This window comes from Rutidosis leptorrhynchoides, chromosome 7 (genome assembly GCF_046630445.1).
Source record: "Rutidosis leptorrhynchoides isolate AG116_Rl617_1_P2 chromosome 7, CSIRO_AGI_Rlap_v1, whole genome shotgun sequence".
NCBI lineage: Eukaryota > Viridiplantae > Streptophyta > Magnoliopsida > Asterales > Asteraceae > Rutidosis > Rutidosis leptorrhynchoides.
In genome coordinates, this window is record NC_092339.1 from 259,248,099 (window position 1) to 259,264,699 (window position 16,601).

General features: G+C 34.0%; 1 protein-coding gene across 1 annotated transcript; it reads left to right on the forward strand.

Moving 5' to 3' along the window:
- The first annotated feature begins 274 nt into the window (after nt 1-274).
- LOC139859977 (dirigent protein 11-like) lies at nt 275-14,269 on the forward strand. Its single transcript, XM_071848750.1, has 2 exons — nt 275-366; nt 13,894-14,269. Exons 1-2 carry the CDS (start codon nt 275-277, stop codon nt 14,267-14,269), a joined length of 468 nt encoding a protein of 155 aa, XP_071704851.1.
- The last annotated feature ends 2,332 nt before the right edge of the window (nt 14,270-16,601 follow it).

Genomic DNA, 16,601 nt, shown 5'->3' on the forward strand with positions numbered 1-16,601 from the left:
GTTATGTTAACGTTCAAGTTGCCTGATCTATTACCACAACCATTTCTATTTGACTGTTGACCAGATTTGACCCAAGTCCAACCTTTGACATCACCTGACATGTTACCACCACTATTATTATTTGACTTTAGAACAGGTCTGACCAAAGTTGACCCTTTGACATCCTTTACAATTATGTTACCTTTTCCCACAATATGCCATCCTTCTTCCATAACAAGTTTCTTACTTTCTTATTCAGATCATGCTACTTTAACATGTCCCCTTTAAAGTATAAATGGTAAGAGTTGTAAAGGATGTCAAAGGGTCAACTTTAGTCAGACCTGTTCTAAAGTCAAATAATAATAGTGGTGGTAACAGATGTCAAAGGTTCTACTTGGGTCAAATATGGTCAACAGTTAAAGGTATGCAACACCCCTCATCTGTATGAAACAACAAAAGAGGTTTCATTTAAGTGTACTTTATGAGAATAATCATATCAATGATTTTGCTTAAAACAACTCCTCATGGACAACTGTTACTTTTCCTGCAAAACTAATGGCGTTTTCTCTTTATAAATCCAGCTGGTTCAATAATGTCTTTGTATCCGTAAAGCTTAAAGAGTATAGGTGGCAATTTCAACCTATCTAATTATGGTCAAATGAAAATTATATTCATTACCAGTTACTATGAAATCAATAATATTCAGTACCAATTAACACAATAATAATGTAATAATGCTTAACGATTTCTATAACATTCACCATGAGATTAGAAAATAAAATACAAATTTAAATTAAGTTGTGGTAATTTTTTTTTTTTTTTTTTTGAAAGGCAATAATATTATAAATAAAATAGGACTAGCAAGAAGCTAGTAGTTACAACGCTAAACGATAACTCGACAAACACGACCAACACAATCTCGAAAAAGTACAAGACTGCAATCTAACAATCTAATAATCTACTCTATATCCAAATCAACAATTCACAGAACCACGTTAAGGGCAAACACTCGGTAGAAAACATGAAAATGGGGAGAAACAAACCACCTCACGAACAACCAACATCAAACCAAATAGTCTCGATCACACAGACTAACCAAGTGGTGGAATCGTGACTGTAGAAATGTAAATAAAAAGTGAGATCATAACCGTTAAATCACAACCAACATCTACGATTTATACCCTCGAAATACCAAGAAACCACGAACGAGAAACCATCTCACGAAACAAACACTGAAATAACCCGAAACCACCTATCTAATTTCACAAACATAGATCTCCAAACACCACCCCTAACACCACGATCTAGAAATCACCCGAAACAACCCGAAAATACCAACACGAACCACCATTAATCACCCGAAACAACTAATCAGTTTCACCCGAAACAACTGATCAGTTTCACATCAACGATATGTAATTTACGACATTCAAGTAGTATGCATAAAAAATAAAGAAATAGATCTAGATATAAAACGAGCCAGGAGCAATCCATGCTTCCGATGGCCAACACACGAACCACCATTAAGACCCACGGTATCCCGGTATCCTCCTCAGATCATAAACACAACCCGATACAACACGAAAACAACCCCGAAACCGCCCGAAATCACTCGACTAATACATACGAAATCTGAAAGAAAACACCGTATACCAACTCGAATTCGAAAGGAGTTACTCTTTCTTTCATTATTTTTGTAGCATACATACCTGAAAATCGAGTCTGAAAAGAACCCAACTTCCGGTAGATGAGAAGATTCCGATCTACCTGAATACCAGCATGAACTGAAGCGACTCGAAAACAACTCGAAAAACCGACTCACGAAAAGCAAGAAACACGAATACATCATCAATAGAAGAGATCAGAAGCTGGCCACGACTTGAAAAAACAACAATGAAAGGGGCGAAGACAGAGATCCGACTTGCAAAACGAAAAATAAGGGCAAAAACCGACCGGCAATGAAAGGAAGAGCAACCCACCACACTACAAACCTTTTACGTCCTCAGAATCCGGTGAGGTCCAACCAGATTTGTCGCCTGAAAAACGACAAGGGTTGTTGAAAGGAGCCGTATTCTTATGCCAAATCGGGCAACGATGGTAGGAAATGAGAACACGAAGAAAAAAAGGAAGCAACAGAGGAAAATAGGAAACTACCGACCACCGACGAGGATGCCGGTGGCCGGAACTCACAGCGGTAGAAGGAGTTGCCTTTAATTTGAATTATTGGGAGATGTGAAGGAGAGGTTTTGAGAGAGAGAGAGAGAGAGAGAGCTTTCTTTCCTTGAGTTAATCAATGTTTTGGTAATTTACGTTGTGGTAATTTACCATTGTCATTTTCTTCTATCTGTGATTCGTTTGCCGATCTTTTGATTGTTTAATAGACGAATCTTCCTTCATTTTTCAATTGAAACTACAAGTTGATGACCACTTTACTGAATCTCGAATATGTACATGATGAATTCGATGATTTTTGTGATTAAAACCCTAATATCTGAATCGATTCATATAACTAGTTGTAGATTCACCCAGTATTTTTGATGCTTTTGAGCGTTGAATCGATTCGATATTGTAACCCTAATTCGTAATTTGTAGTAGTTTTTAATCTGATCTGATAATTTGTAGCTCCAGATTCACGCGGTGTAACTTTCCCGATGAAAGAGACGAACTGTAAATAAATTATGTAATTGACCAAACTACCCTTGTCTCCGTCGATATGATACAACGCATGATCACCAAGATAAGGTGGGCAGGAGGTTGATGCGAAGAGATGAACGATCAGATGACTGCTTATCCCCTTATCTCTAATTTGGAGCTTAGCGCTATACATATACATATATATATATATATATATATATATATATATATATATATATATATATATATATATATATATATATATATATATATATATATATATATATATATATATATATATATATAGGAAGAAGATCCAGTGAGAACTCGGCATGTGTGAGAACCTGAGAACTCCAATTAGAACAATTTTGGTGAAATTCGAGCAAATTTTGGTGAAATTCGAGCAAGTTTGGTGAAATTCGAGCAATTTTGGTGAAATTCGAGCAAAAAAAATTGGCGGGCGAGCAAAAATAAGAAATTCGAGCAATTTTGGTGAAATTCGAGCAAAAAAAATGGCGGGCGAGCAAAAATGGTGAAATTCGAGCAAAAATGGTGAAATTCGAGCAAAAAATGAGCTGCTGAAAATGTAGAACGAAAATAGTAAAACAGAAAAATGTAGAACATGTTCGAATTTTTAAAATTTATTCAAATTGGACCTGATTTTGTTCTAATTATGATTTTGTAGAACATAAATATGTTTGAATTTCTCCAAATTTGTTCGAATTTTACTTGTTCTATATCAAAATCATTTGTTCTACAATTACATAGTTCTACAAAAAAAAGATGCAAGTAGATGCATCGTTTCTCCGTTGCTAAAAACTTTAAAGGTAAAGTACTCAGTTATTATATAAGTAGAAATTAAAAATAAGATAAATAAAGAAATAAAGGTAGAGTACTCGGTAAAAATTGTTCGCACTTTGTAAAAATTGTTCGAACTCAGCAAAATTAAGATGCAGACTTACTAAGTTGCAACAGAGTTGCTACAGTAGCAAAATAAAATTGGAATTTTAGCATACGGGCGCGAAGACATCCGGATGATGTCCAAGATGTGATTTTTGCACAAGGGATCGATGCTCCAAGAAATTATTTTCTTTGTGTATGTTAACTGTCTTTCTTCTAATTCTTGTATGACAAAGACTTTGCATCTTTTTTTTTTTTTTTTTTTTTTTTTTTTTTAAATGCGAGAAAACAAACATCAATTTCTGCACCAATTGGTCTAAGGGGTCGCTAACTTCTCTGTAATCACATCGATATGCTCTTCTTTAAATCTCCATATTTTTTATGAATTATCAATTACTCGTAATTGGTATTAAATAAAAGAGCTCAAATTGATTTTAAATTTGACAAAAACAAGGAAGGTTGTTATATTGGTGTTTGATTTTGTTGATAGGTTATTGATTTGGGTTTATGAGATGGTAGGTGATTAAGGAAGAAAGGAGTCTGCCCTAATTTCACTGAACTGGCCGCGATTTTTTTTTAATTAATTTTCATGGTTCTCACAGATAATGAATATTGTTCGACCCAAACTAAAAATGTTCGCCCGTGTTAATTTTTTTGTTAGAATTTGGGTTCTCAGAGTTCCCAAGCTTTCTCATTTGATTCCTCTCCTATATAAATAATAAAACAAGTAAACGTAATTATTATATATGACTAAAGATATATATTATTATTATTATCCTGTTATAAAATATCTAGATTGTGTTATAAAATATCTAGATTGGATGTTAATTTTATTATTATTATATTTCTTACATAGTAATATTGTATACTATAAATAGACATGTATGGTAACCATTTAAGGAGTACCATTTCTCTTGAAATATCAATATTAATATTTTTCTCTCTTTCTTCTCTTTTTTTTCTCTCTTTGTTCTTATAATCATTAAAGGTAATTATAAGCCTCTTGAATTATAACACGTTATCAGCACGAAGAGCTTAGTGTAATCAAAGGATATCTCAAACGATCACGAGTCACTGATCAAGGTATGAAATTATTAATAATTTTCAGACTCGAATATATCAAACTTTGGACTACTAACATTTTGAACTACTAATTTTTATTAAGTTCTTAGTGCATTTGTATTGTTCTTATTATATGGTTGACTCTGCCACCTAAATTATATATGGTCGACACTGTCGCCTAACTATCATTTATGTTTACTAACTTTTATTAACTTCACTAACATTTATATTTATGTTATTTAAGTTATATATGGCCGGTTATACCGCCTGAATTATATTTTCTGTAATCTAACTCTTATTAACTTCACTAACATTTATATTTATGTTAATAAGACCTCATGATTGTACGCAACACGTCATTTGACAACACGGTACTTTATGTACGCAACACGTCATTTGACAACACGGTACCATGGGTCGAGATTAATTCCGATCAATACGAATACGATGGGGTCTTTATATGTTATCTAACATTTATGATTACTTATGCAATTAATCATTATTTATTTCATGCATACTAATGTTTATTCTTAAATTTATAATCTTAAAAGTTAAAATAATAAAAAAAAAACATTGGTGCTACCGGATAACTCAGTAACTCACTTATTTTGTTATTCAGGATATTTTAAGCAATATACAGTTGTTGAAATTTGGATGATTGTAGAAATATCAATTAGAAATTTAGATGTAGCACCATAAAAAAAAGTGGAGCAATTTTTACTGAAAATGTATTGATCTTAATATATAGTTACCTTGAGACGCCTTGCTTGCTCCTTAGCGTGTAGAATGTTAGCAAGCTTTGATTGTCCATATGCATAGAAACTACTGTAGCTGAAAAGTTTAAAATCGATGTTAGCTGACCTTAAATACCGCCGTAACCATATATTTGCATATGGTAATTAAAGTTTAACAAATCTAGAAAAGGACAGTTTTTTTAAAGTTATCATCTTCATTTGTTAGTCTAACGTGTGGGACCCAAGAAAAGAAAGGCTAAGACTTGGAACCATTTACATAATTTAGAATCCAAGAAAGCAAGTATATATTAGGTAAACTCATTAGTACTTCTATCCATTATGTGGGTCTCATCTTAATATGTGATTAGCACAATAAAACGAAATATGAATGAAGATTAAGACAGTAATCTATCCTAATATAAAAATAAAATATCTACTTTAAAACACGTAATGTTATCTGAATGTACAATTGTACAATTTAAACTCTCAAATCCTACAATTTATTACCTTTAGCTCTTCATATTTTTTTTTAGGATTATTCTAAAATACTTATTAGAAATTGATATTTCCAAACATTTTTTTTTTTGATAAATTCACACAGAGTTACTAAATTGCCCTTAATGAAATGTTCAAAAGATTTTTTTGTTATAATTTATTAAAAGAGTATTATTGGAAAGTATCACCAAACTTGTGTGGATCTATCAAAAGATTGTTTGAAAATATCACTTCTCATACTTATTAGGCATTAAACTTTATACTTGTAAGATTGTAAGAATATACTCAGTTGTACTCCATAATTCATATTCTTATAAATGCTAAATGATATTTATACAAAATATATAAGAAATATTAAGTATAAGTATAATGACAGGGAAGATGTTATTAGATAATCTTAATTTAACTCCCAAAACCATTTTTAACATTATTATATATATGAGCACAAGATTTCAAGTTACATACTTTGATTATCTATTCGAATTCCCATCCAATTTATTAAATAGAAATCAACATTTTAGATATAAGCTTGAAATGAAACACTTTACTAATTCCATGGATGTTATCAATGGTTTATAACAAGAAAATATCGTAAAAATGTTTCTATTAAAAGGTAATTTGGTTTTTATTATATTTATACCGAAACATAATTCGTGATTTTTTTTTTATGATTCAATACATGTCGTTATATTTTGTGCCATCAGTGACACAAAATGCTGGCTTCGCCACTGCATTTTACCATCTTTAAAAGACAAATAGCAAGATAAGAAAAAGGAGATAAGTTGTCGAGAAACTAAAAGGCCACCAAATTGGGAATTTTCATATATTATGTAGGTGAAGAAAGAAAATCCACAACTACTAAAATAGGGAACATTTTAGGTAAATAATAAAAGACATTAACATTGGGAAAAAAAATCTTTTGAGGAGAAATATCTAATAAAGAAGATGGGTTACTCCAAATTTTGGGCAAGAGAGAGAAAATGAGGCTTGAAGTTTTTGGAAGAAGAAGAGCTTGAACAAATACTCTATACAATTTACTTAGAAAGTGGTGAAAAATAAAAAGAATGAGTAATTATAAAGCAAGGGTATTTTAGGAAGTTACCTCAAATTTGAGTGGGGACAAACAATTGACACCTTTTTTTTTTGAATAAAGATGATAGATAATGATAGATGAATAATGCACTGAACAAAAATTTCAACTAATTGATATCAATAATACAAAGTAATAATAAAGAAATAATAAAATAATAATTTGATATCAATTGAATTCTCTCACGAACAACTTATGGATATTTATGAAATTAGTGGTGATGCATGATTGCATATATATATTTAAATATTAACAGGTACAGTAATATATGTACCTAATTTAATTAAAAGCGCATATGATAAAAGGCGCATATGATTAAAAACGCATATGATAAAAGGTGCATATGATGAAAAGCGCATATAATGAAAAACACGGCGCATATGATTAAAAGTGATTAAAAGCGCATATGATGAAAAGCGCATATGATGAAAAGCACATATGGTGATTAATGAAAAGAATATTGAAAAAAAAAATCACCAATGTTTCTTGAAAGAATTCAAGGTTATATATATGAACCAATTCATCCATCATGTGAACCATTTTGATATTTCATGGTTCTAATAGACGCATCTAGCGGATGGTCTCATATTTGTGTGTTATCAAGCCGTAATATGGCATTTGCAAAGTTTCTTGCACAAATTATTAAATTGAGAACACATTATTCTGATTACACCATTAAAAGGATGAGACTTGATAATGCTGGTGAGTTAACATCTCAAACATTTAATGATCATTATATATCTACAGGGATTGTTGTTGAACATCCAGTTGCTCATGTGCATACACAAAATTTATTTAGCTGAATTAATAAGATAAACGCTTGCAGCTAATAACTAGACAATTGATAATGAGTACAAAACTCTCAATATTTATATGTGGACATGTAAATTTACATGATGCGACATTAATTCGCATTAGACCATGTGGAAGTCATAAGTATTTTCACTTACTACTTGATTTTGGCCAAGAGCCAAATATTTTCCACCTTAGAACATTGGTTGTGCAGTGTATGTTCCAATTGTATCACCACAACACAATAAAATGATTCTTCAAAGAAAGATGGTAATATATTTTGGATATAAAACATCTTCAATCATAAGATATATTGAACCCATGATGGGTGATGTTTTTACAGCACGTTTTGCTGATTGTCATTTTAATGAAACGTTGTTCCCTAGATTAGGGGGAGAAATGAAAAATAAAGAAAATGATGTTTCATGGTATGAACATCAATTAAGGTATCTTGATCCTCGCACAAATGAATGCGAAATTAAAGTTCAAAAATAATGCATATGCAAGAACTTGTAAATCAATTACCTGATGCATTTACAGATATAAAAAGAGTGACTAAATCATATATACCAGCGATAAATGCTTCAGCTCGAACTGAAATTCCAAAAGCTGGCAATAATGTCACTGTTGAGTCTTTGCCACGCATCAAACGTGGAAGATCAATTGGTTCCGAAGATAAAAATCCTCGAAAAAGAAAATCAGCTGATAATGAGGTAAAAGAAAGTGTTCAAGAAGAACCACAAATCAATATTCCTTCTGCAGAGGATATTGATAAATGTAAATACTAAAATTTCGACAAATTATGCAATATTATGGAACCGAAATGAAATTAAAATCTCTATGAGATATTTTCATATAATGTTACAATGACATCATGAATAAAGATGATGATCTGGAACTAAAATCTGTCATTGAATATACAAAATGGACATGATTGAGCTCAATGGAAAGGAACAATACGAGCTGAATTAGAATCGCTCGATAAAAGAAAAGTTTTCGGATCAATCGTTATCACTTTTAAAGATGTGAAACGTATGGGATACAAATGAATTTTTATCCGAAAAAAATGTGCAAATGAAGTTACAAGGCAAAACTAGACTTGTAACTCAATATTTCCCACAAATACCAGAAATGAATTAGGAGGAAAACTTATCCTCCTGTAATGGATACAATTACTTATTAGATACGTAATCAACCTGGTAGTTATTTAAATGCATCTCATGAATGTTGTTACTACTTATCTGTATGGATCACTTAATAGTGATATATATGAATATACCTAAAGGGTTAAGGTATCATAAGCATCTAATGTAAAACCCAAGGGAATATATTCCATTAAATCACAAAGATTTCTAAATGGGTTTATACAAACGGGACGTATGTGGTATAACCGATTAAATGACTACTTGATAAAAAAAAGGGGTATAAATATAAACTTATTTTGCACGTATGTTTTATAAAAACAATGTTCGGATATGAGATCGTAGTTGTTTATGTCAATGTTCTTAACATCATATGAACAAATAAAGAGATCTATGAAATCATTCAACTTCTAAAGAATTATTTTGAAATGAAAGATCTTAAAAAAACCAAGTATTACCTTGGATTGCAAATTGAGCATATGCCTAATGGTTTACTTGTACATCAACAACTTATACCGAAAAGATTTTAAAACATTTTTTTTAAAGACAAACTCATTGTTGTTAGATCACTCAATATTGACACTGATCTATTTCATCCCTGCGAAGATCATGAAAATCTTAACAGATCGGAAGTTCCATATTTTAGTGCAATTGAGGTTCTTATGTATCTTATAGATTATACAAGACCTGACATTTCTCTTGCAGTTAATTTGTTGGCAAGATTCAGCTCAAATAACAATGGAGCGGGATCAAACACATATTTTGATACCCTTGAGAAACTGCTGATTTAAAATTATTTTATTCTAACGTTTCAAAACAAGATTTGGTTGATTATGTATATACAGGTCATTCATCAAATCCTCATAAAGATAAATCTCAAACTCGATATGTATTCCTAAATGGAGGTACCACAAAATCATGACGTTCTTAAAACAAACACTTGTTGCAACATCATCAAATCATGACGAAGTGATTGCATTATATGAAACTACTCGAAAATGTGTTTGGTTGAGATCAATGACACAAATCATTATTGATTCTTGTGGACTAGAACGCTATAAAAGACTAACAACTATCTTCACCAACAACTATATATGAAGATAATGTAGCTTGCATAATACAAATGAAAGAAGAGTATCAAAAGTGACTGAACAAAATATAAATACTGACGAGGCGCCAAAGCCATAGACGGTCATAACGGTCATAAGTTTGATGGAAAAGAATGGTATGTTGGTAAGGCTCAGAAAAGACTACAAGGGAATAGGAATTGAAACAAGGGTTCGAGCAAACCATGAAGGAGACTGTAGACAAATCACAGGAGCTAAACTTGTACATAAAAGATTTAGATGATACAGTTTCAGATGAAAACCTCAGATTCTTCTCATATACTCAAGATCTCGTAAAAGACAACTAGATTAAAATGAGATACGTTCAATCAACAACTCTGCTGATCTTTATACCAAAGCACTGCCAACTACTATTTTCAGAACACACGTTCATAATATTGGTATGAGGCATGTTCAGAAGATGTAACAACTCAAGCGTTGCCTACTTGAGGGGGAGTCAACTCTATACTGCACTCTTTTTCCCTTAGCTAAAGTTTTATCCCAATGGGTTTTCTTTAGCAAGGTTTTTAACGAGGCAGTACTAGTTATTCTCTAATAAAATTGTCATCCAAGGGGGAGTGTTATAAAATATCTAGATTGTGTTATAAAATATCTAGATTGGATGTTAATTTTATTATTATTATATTTCTTGCATAGTAATATTTTATACTATAAATAGACATGTATGGTAACCATTTAAGGAGTACCATTTCTCTTGAAATATCAATATTAATATTTTTCTCTCTTTCTTCTTTTTTTTCTCTCTCTTTGTTCTTATAATCATTAAAGGTAATTATAAGCCTCTTGAATTATAACATATCCTTATTTTTTATCACTAAAACTCAGCCGGAATTCTGCCGTTCTATTCACCAAACCCCCGAAAACGACATCTCCACCGCCGATTAAAAAAAAAAAAAAATCCAGCGTCGCTGCTTCGATCCAGCGACCGTCTCCGGCCACCTCTCATCCTTGCGCCGTTTCTTCTCTTGAACGACATCCAAGCCACCAACAAAATCACCATCACCAGCTTCATCGGTTCATCCTAACCCTCCCTATTTCTTTTAATTCTGCTGATCCACTGAAATTAGGGTTCGACCCTTTATGGGTGTGCATGTTGTCGGGAGTATTTGTGGTAGTCGGATATGAAATAAATATTGCTGGATTCCTCAAGTTGATACCATTTTAAGTTAATTCTATTTCTTTCGATTTTGGTATGTGTTTGGTTTTATTGGTTATAGCATGTTGTTAATAATTTTCAAATATAAGTAATGAAGTTGTTATATCTGGTAGTATTTGGATGGCAGTGTTCATGTTGTTAATTTTTTTTTTAATTGCAAGTTTTGATTGTTTGTAACAGCAGTTAATATATAGGTATGTTGCTCCTCCGTTTTCCTTCTTTTTTTTCCTTTTTTTTTTGCATTTTTTGCTCCGGTAAATTAAGATCTATTATCATTTTAATTCGAAATTTTCATTTTTTATTGTGTTATTTGTTGTCTTGCTGATTGTTGGCTGTCTCATGGTGTGTGCATCTGTGGTTTTCGTTGTTAATTATTTGTTTCTATACGATCTCTGTTTTTGGATGTGTGATATAAAACTTCTTTATAAAATTCATACTTCATTTAAAGTGAATAAGAACTTCTATGGTTCATCCAATTGATCTCAAGATAACAAAAACCTTGGAGAATAGGATGTTCAACTATGCTAATGAGATGGTCATCCATTGTCGAGATGAATTATGCATTTTATTTTATTCAAATTATGTGGCTGACACTGTAGTCTGGATCAACGTTATGTGCATATGAACATTTACCATGTTTTAACTCTAAAACGGATATCCTCAATCGAGACCAATTATATAGTGTGGTTCCTGTACGTTATTATTTTAGAAAGATGGGGTCAAAGAGTGTTATCTGTACATATTTGAATGCAGATACCTCTCTAGATTGTTCGTTAAAGCAGCTGTTAATGTTATCTCTACGTTATTCTTTTGATGTTACCTCAGGTAATTAGCTTGCAAACACATGCTTTTAATTAACACAAGTATTAATGGTTGTCTTATTGTTTTCCAAAACGGATATGATACAACGCATGATCACCAAGATAAGGTGGGCAGGAGGTTGATGCGAAGAGATGAACGATCATATGACTGCTTATCCCCTTATCTCTAATTTGATGCTTAGTATTGTTGTTGCAAAAAACATGTGTATCGGCAGGGACATGTTAGCCCTGTGTTGACTTTGTCAACCCATCCAGCGGTCCCCGGTAGCTCACTGGAGCCTGGCGAAACACCATCACCAATTACCCCACATCATTGTTATTGTTGCAATCTTCGCATGCGTGGGACGAAGGGATCATTTGGGTCCGGTAAGAATGGTTTTTGATCCAATTATTTGGAAAATCCTCACCTAGTGGGAATCGAACCCTCAAGTCCCCTAAGGGAGAGTGAGTCATTCACCAACTAGGCTATTGACCAATCCTTACTTAGTATTGTTGTGCTACCAAGATGAGTTTTTATAGCTTCACTTTTACTCGTTTTAAATATTTTATATTTGTGGTGAGCCACATGCTTGTTTTTGAAATATTTTACGTATTGTACACAAGTGCTTAAACTTTATACTATACATGAGTTTACTTTAAACATGTTTTTACACATGCGAAATCTCTACTTTAATCCTTAATAAGATTCACCGAGGTGACCCTTTACCCAAAAAAAAAAAAAAAAAAAATCTCTACTTTAATATTGTTAATTACTGGTATATGTAAGCTTAGTTATTATGAATTGATCTATTGGGTTTAACATTTCTGTCATTTGACTGTTGGTCAAGTGGTTACATAATAATGATTACGACGTGAAGAACAAAGGGTCAATGGTACAATTGTTTAGCTTCGATATTAAGTAATCATGGCATACTTTTTGACATTGTTATATCACTTTTGTTACTTAAATCTTGTGGTCCACAAACTTATACTACTGTTGTTATATTAAGCCTATGAACTCACTCAAACATTGTGTTGGCATTTTTAAGCATGTTTTGTATCAGATAGCTAAAGCTGTTAGGATAAGATGTTATGCTGCTTAGCTATGTGGCGTCCGCATTTGTCTACATCATATTTCTTTTAATTAAAACATTATGTATTGGTTTATTTTATTTTGGATTGTATTCAACTATTAAATTATTACTTTTTTTGCTGTAATAAATGTCTTTTTAAAACGTCTCATATAGAGGTCGTTCTCGTTATTACAACTTGTGGATACGAATTGTCACATGCGTGGATGTGCCATAATTACTTAGTCAATACTCCTTATATCATGATAGGTTCAAGGCGCCGAGATGGAAGAATTCAACTTTTTCATTCAAGACATTTGAGCTCGTGTTCTCGGCATCAGGTTTCCTAGTGGTTTTTTTTCGTATTTGAGTTTGTTGTCATTGTTAGTTTGTTGTATGTGTTGTTTGTTATCCGACTTGTATTTCGGTTTGGTTAACTTGAGGCTCGATTTAGATAGTTTGCATGGTTACCGCTTTTTAGGTACGAGCCTCTTCGGAGTTTCTTTGTATACTTTGTTAAAGACGTTTTCTGTTTGAAAACGTTTTCCGTTTTTATGAAAGTTTTCGTTATTTTGCCGTAAAAATAAATCATGATAATTTGAACAATACGGAGTAAGATTAGTTAACCATTTTCTAAAGTCCACATCAACTTTCCATCTATATATAAGACGAGCCCAACATCACATTTACACATCAAATAATATCTTTCAGTTCATACACCATGGCTCATAGTCACTAACAATATTTTTTCATCATTCTTAACCTTTTCCTAGTTTCACTCGTTATTATCGAAGGTGAATTTACAAAATTTTCAACAAGTTTGTCACCAAAATTACTTAATAAAAAGATCGAAAAACTAACACACCTTCACTTTTATATGCAAATCATAATTGGTGGTAATCATCCATCCAGGGTCAAAGTAGCCGGTCCCGACACCTCATCAGAAGTGTTTGCTTCTACATTTGTGACCGACGATTCTTTAACGTTGGGCCCCGAAAAGAGCTCTAGGATTGTGGGAAGAGCTCAAGGGATACTTGCATCTGTGAGCCAATATGAACACACGATTATGAATATATTGAGTTTAGAGTTCACCGAAGGAATATACAATAAAAGTACTTTGAGTTTATTTGGGAGAGAACAAACTGATTTACCAAATAGAGAGATTCCAATTGTTGGTGGATATGGCGTTTTTCGATTTTCACGTGGTTCTGCCATCGTAGATACATATAAGAACATTCCGAACCACATTGTGGTACTTGAATGGGACTTTTATGTTCTCCACTATTGAAAGACAACTCATATATAAGTTATAGTTTGATGCATGGTTATCTGGGTTCTCCGGAGAAAGCTCATGGCCGCTAGGCCGGATAGAGCTAATAGTAGAGCTCGCAGATGATAAGAATCCGCAGTTAATCAGACAAGAGTTAGTTTACCTTTATGTGGTTCGTTCAACTTCGCGGTACAATGCGCTGCTTGGGAGAAATTTCATACGACGTTTTAACATTATACCATCGGTGGTGCATGGTTTGATTAAGTTTCCTACGAAGGGAGGGGTTGCCACAATTGCGTCACATCAAACAACCGACTTGTGTGGTTCAGTTGTGCCCGTAGACATTCCCAGCATGGGAGAACAACTTGAAGCAGTGCGGTCATAGCTAATCGATTGCATCCGGACAAGCGTATCAAAATCGGCGCAGACTTGTCAGCTGAAACCAAGGCTAAGTTACATGGAATATTATCCGCAAACGCAGATGTTTTCGCATGGCAAGAGTCAGACATGACTGGGGTTTCACGTGATATTGTGGAACATAAGTTGAATGTTAATCCATCACTCACACCCGTTAGACAAAAGAAGCGATATATGGCTCTTGAGCGCAGTGATTGGTTATGCGCCAGAAGTAGATAACCTTCTCAAGGCAAACATTCTGCGGAAAGTGCGGTATCAGACATGGGTCGCTAATCCTGTGTTGGTGAAAAAGGCCGATGGTAATTGGTGGATGTGTGTTGATTTTAAAGACATTAATAAAGCATGTCCCAAGGACAACTACCCTCTCCCGGAGATAGACTGGAAGGTGGAATCGTTGTCAGGTTTCCGGTACAAGTGTTTTCTAGATGCATACAAGGGTTATCACCAAATTTTAATGGCTGCGGAAGATGAGGACAAAACTGCTTTTCATACGTCGCAGGGTATTTATTGTTATACGAAGATGCCTTTCGGATTAAAGAACGTAGGCACAACCTATCTCAAGCACCAAATTGGTAGAAATCTTGAAGCATACGTCGACGACTTGGTAATTAAAAGTAACACCGAAGAAGAAATGCTCGCGGATATCCCAGAAACTTTTGCGTCTCTACGCAGGATTAACATGAAGCTTAACCCAGACAAATGCAGTTTTGGGGAAGAGGAGGGCAAGTTTCTAAGCCATATAGTAACGGCGCGAGGAATCAAGGCGAATCCCAAAAAGATTGAGGCCATTGATAGTTTACCATCTCCAAGGACAAAGAAAGATGTGCAGAGTCTAACCGGGAAGCTTGCGGCAATCACGCGGTTTTTATCAAAAGCTGCAGAGCGACAGTTGCCATTCTTCAATACTTTGAAGAATTGCTTGAAGAAAAAGGACTTCGTATGGACTCAGGAAGCAGAAACAGCCTTTCAGGAGATGAAGAAGGTGCTCGCTGAATTACCAACACTCACCGCGCCAGTATCAGAAAAAACGCTTACGCTGTACCTTGCGGCATCGAAAGAAGCTATCAGTTCAGTTCTTATCGCAGACCGCGAAAAGGTAATCCACTTATTTACATGCATTATTTATTTCGCAGAAATATAACGCTGAGGTTTTCTCAGACGCAAATGCCGGTCTACTTCGTAAGCAAGACGCTGACATCAAGCGAAGTAAACTATTCACCAATAGAAAAGCTAGTATATGCGTTAGTCCACACGGCGCGGTGTCTGCGCCGGTACTTTCAAGCACATCCAATTGTGGTTCTAACTGATCAACCGATCAAGCAGGTTGGTAAATGCCTAATTTCCGGCAATCTCCGGGGTTACCGCATTGACTAACGCGATCATTTTTCTTTCAGGTGTTATACAAGCCTGAGATTTCTGGCTGAATGGCTAAATGGGCAGTGGAGTTAGGAGAACATGAAATAAATTTTTCTTCACGCAGCGCGGTTAAAGGTCAAATACTTGCGGATTACCTAGCAGAGTTACCTGCGGATGTTGAGGCATCGGCAGAGCATCAGGATACGCCTGTGCCACCTTTGTCACCATGGGAATTATACACCGATGGTGCCTGCAGCGCAGCTGGCGCGGGTGCAGGTGTAATTTTAAATGGCCCAGATGGTGAAGAGTATACATATGCGCTGCGGTTTAATTTTACTGTTACGAACAACGAAGCAGAATATGAGGCTTTGTTAGCAGGTTTGCGTATTGCGCATAAATTAAATGTTAAAATTCTGCACGCTTATGTGGATTCAAAGCTGGTATGCAGTCAAGTCAACGGAGAATTCGAAGCGCATGACATAGCCATGCAGCAGTATTTATCGCTTGTTCATAACCTCGCTGACCAGTTTGAGGCTTTTCAAATCTCCCCTGTCATGCGGGGGCAAAATAAGAAGGC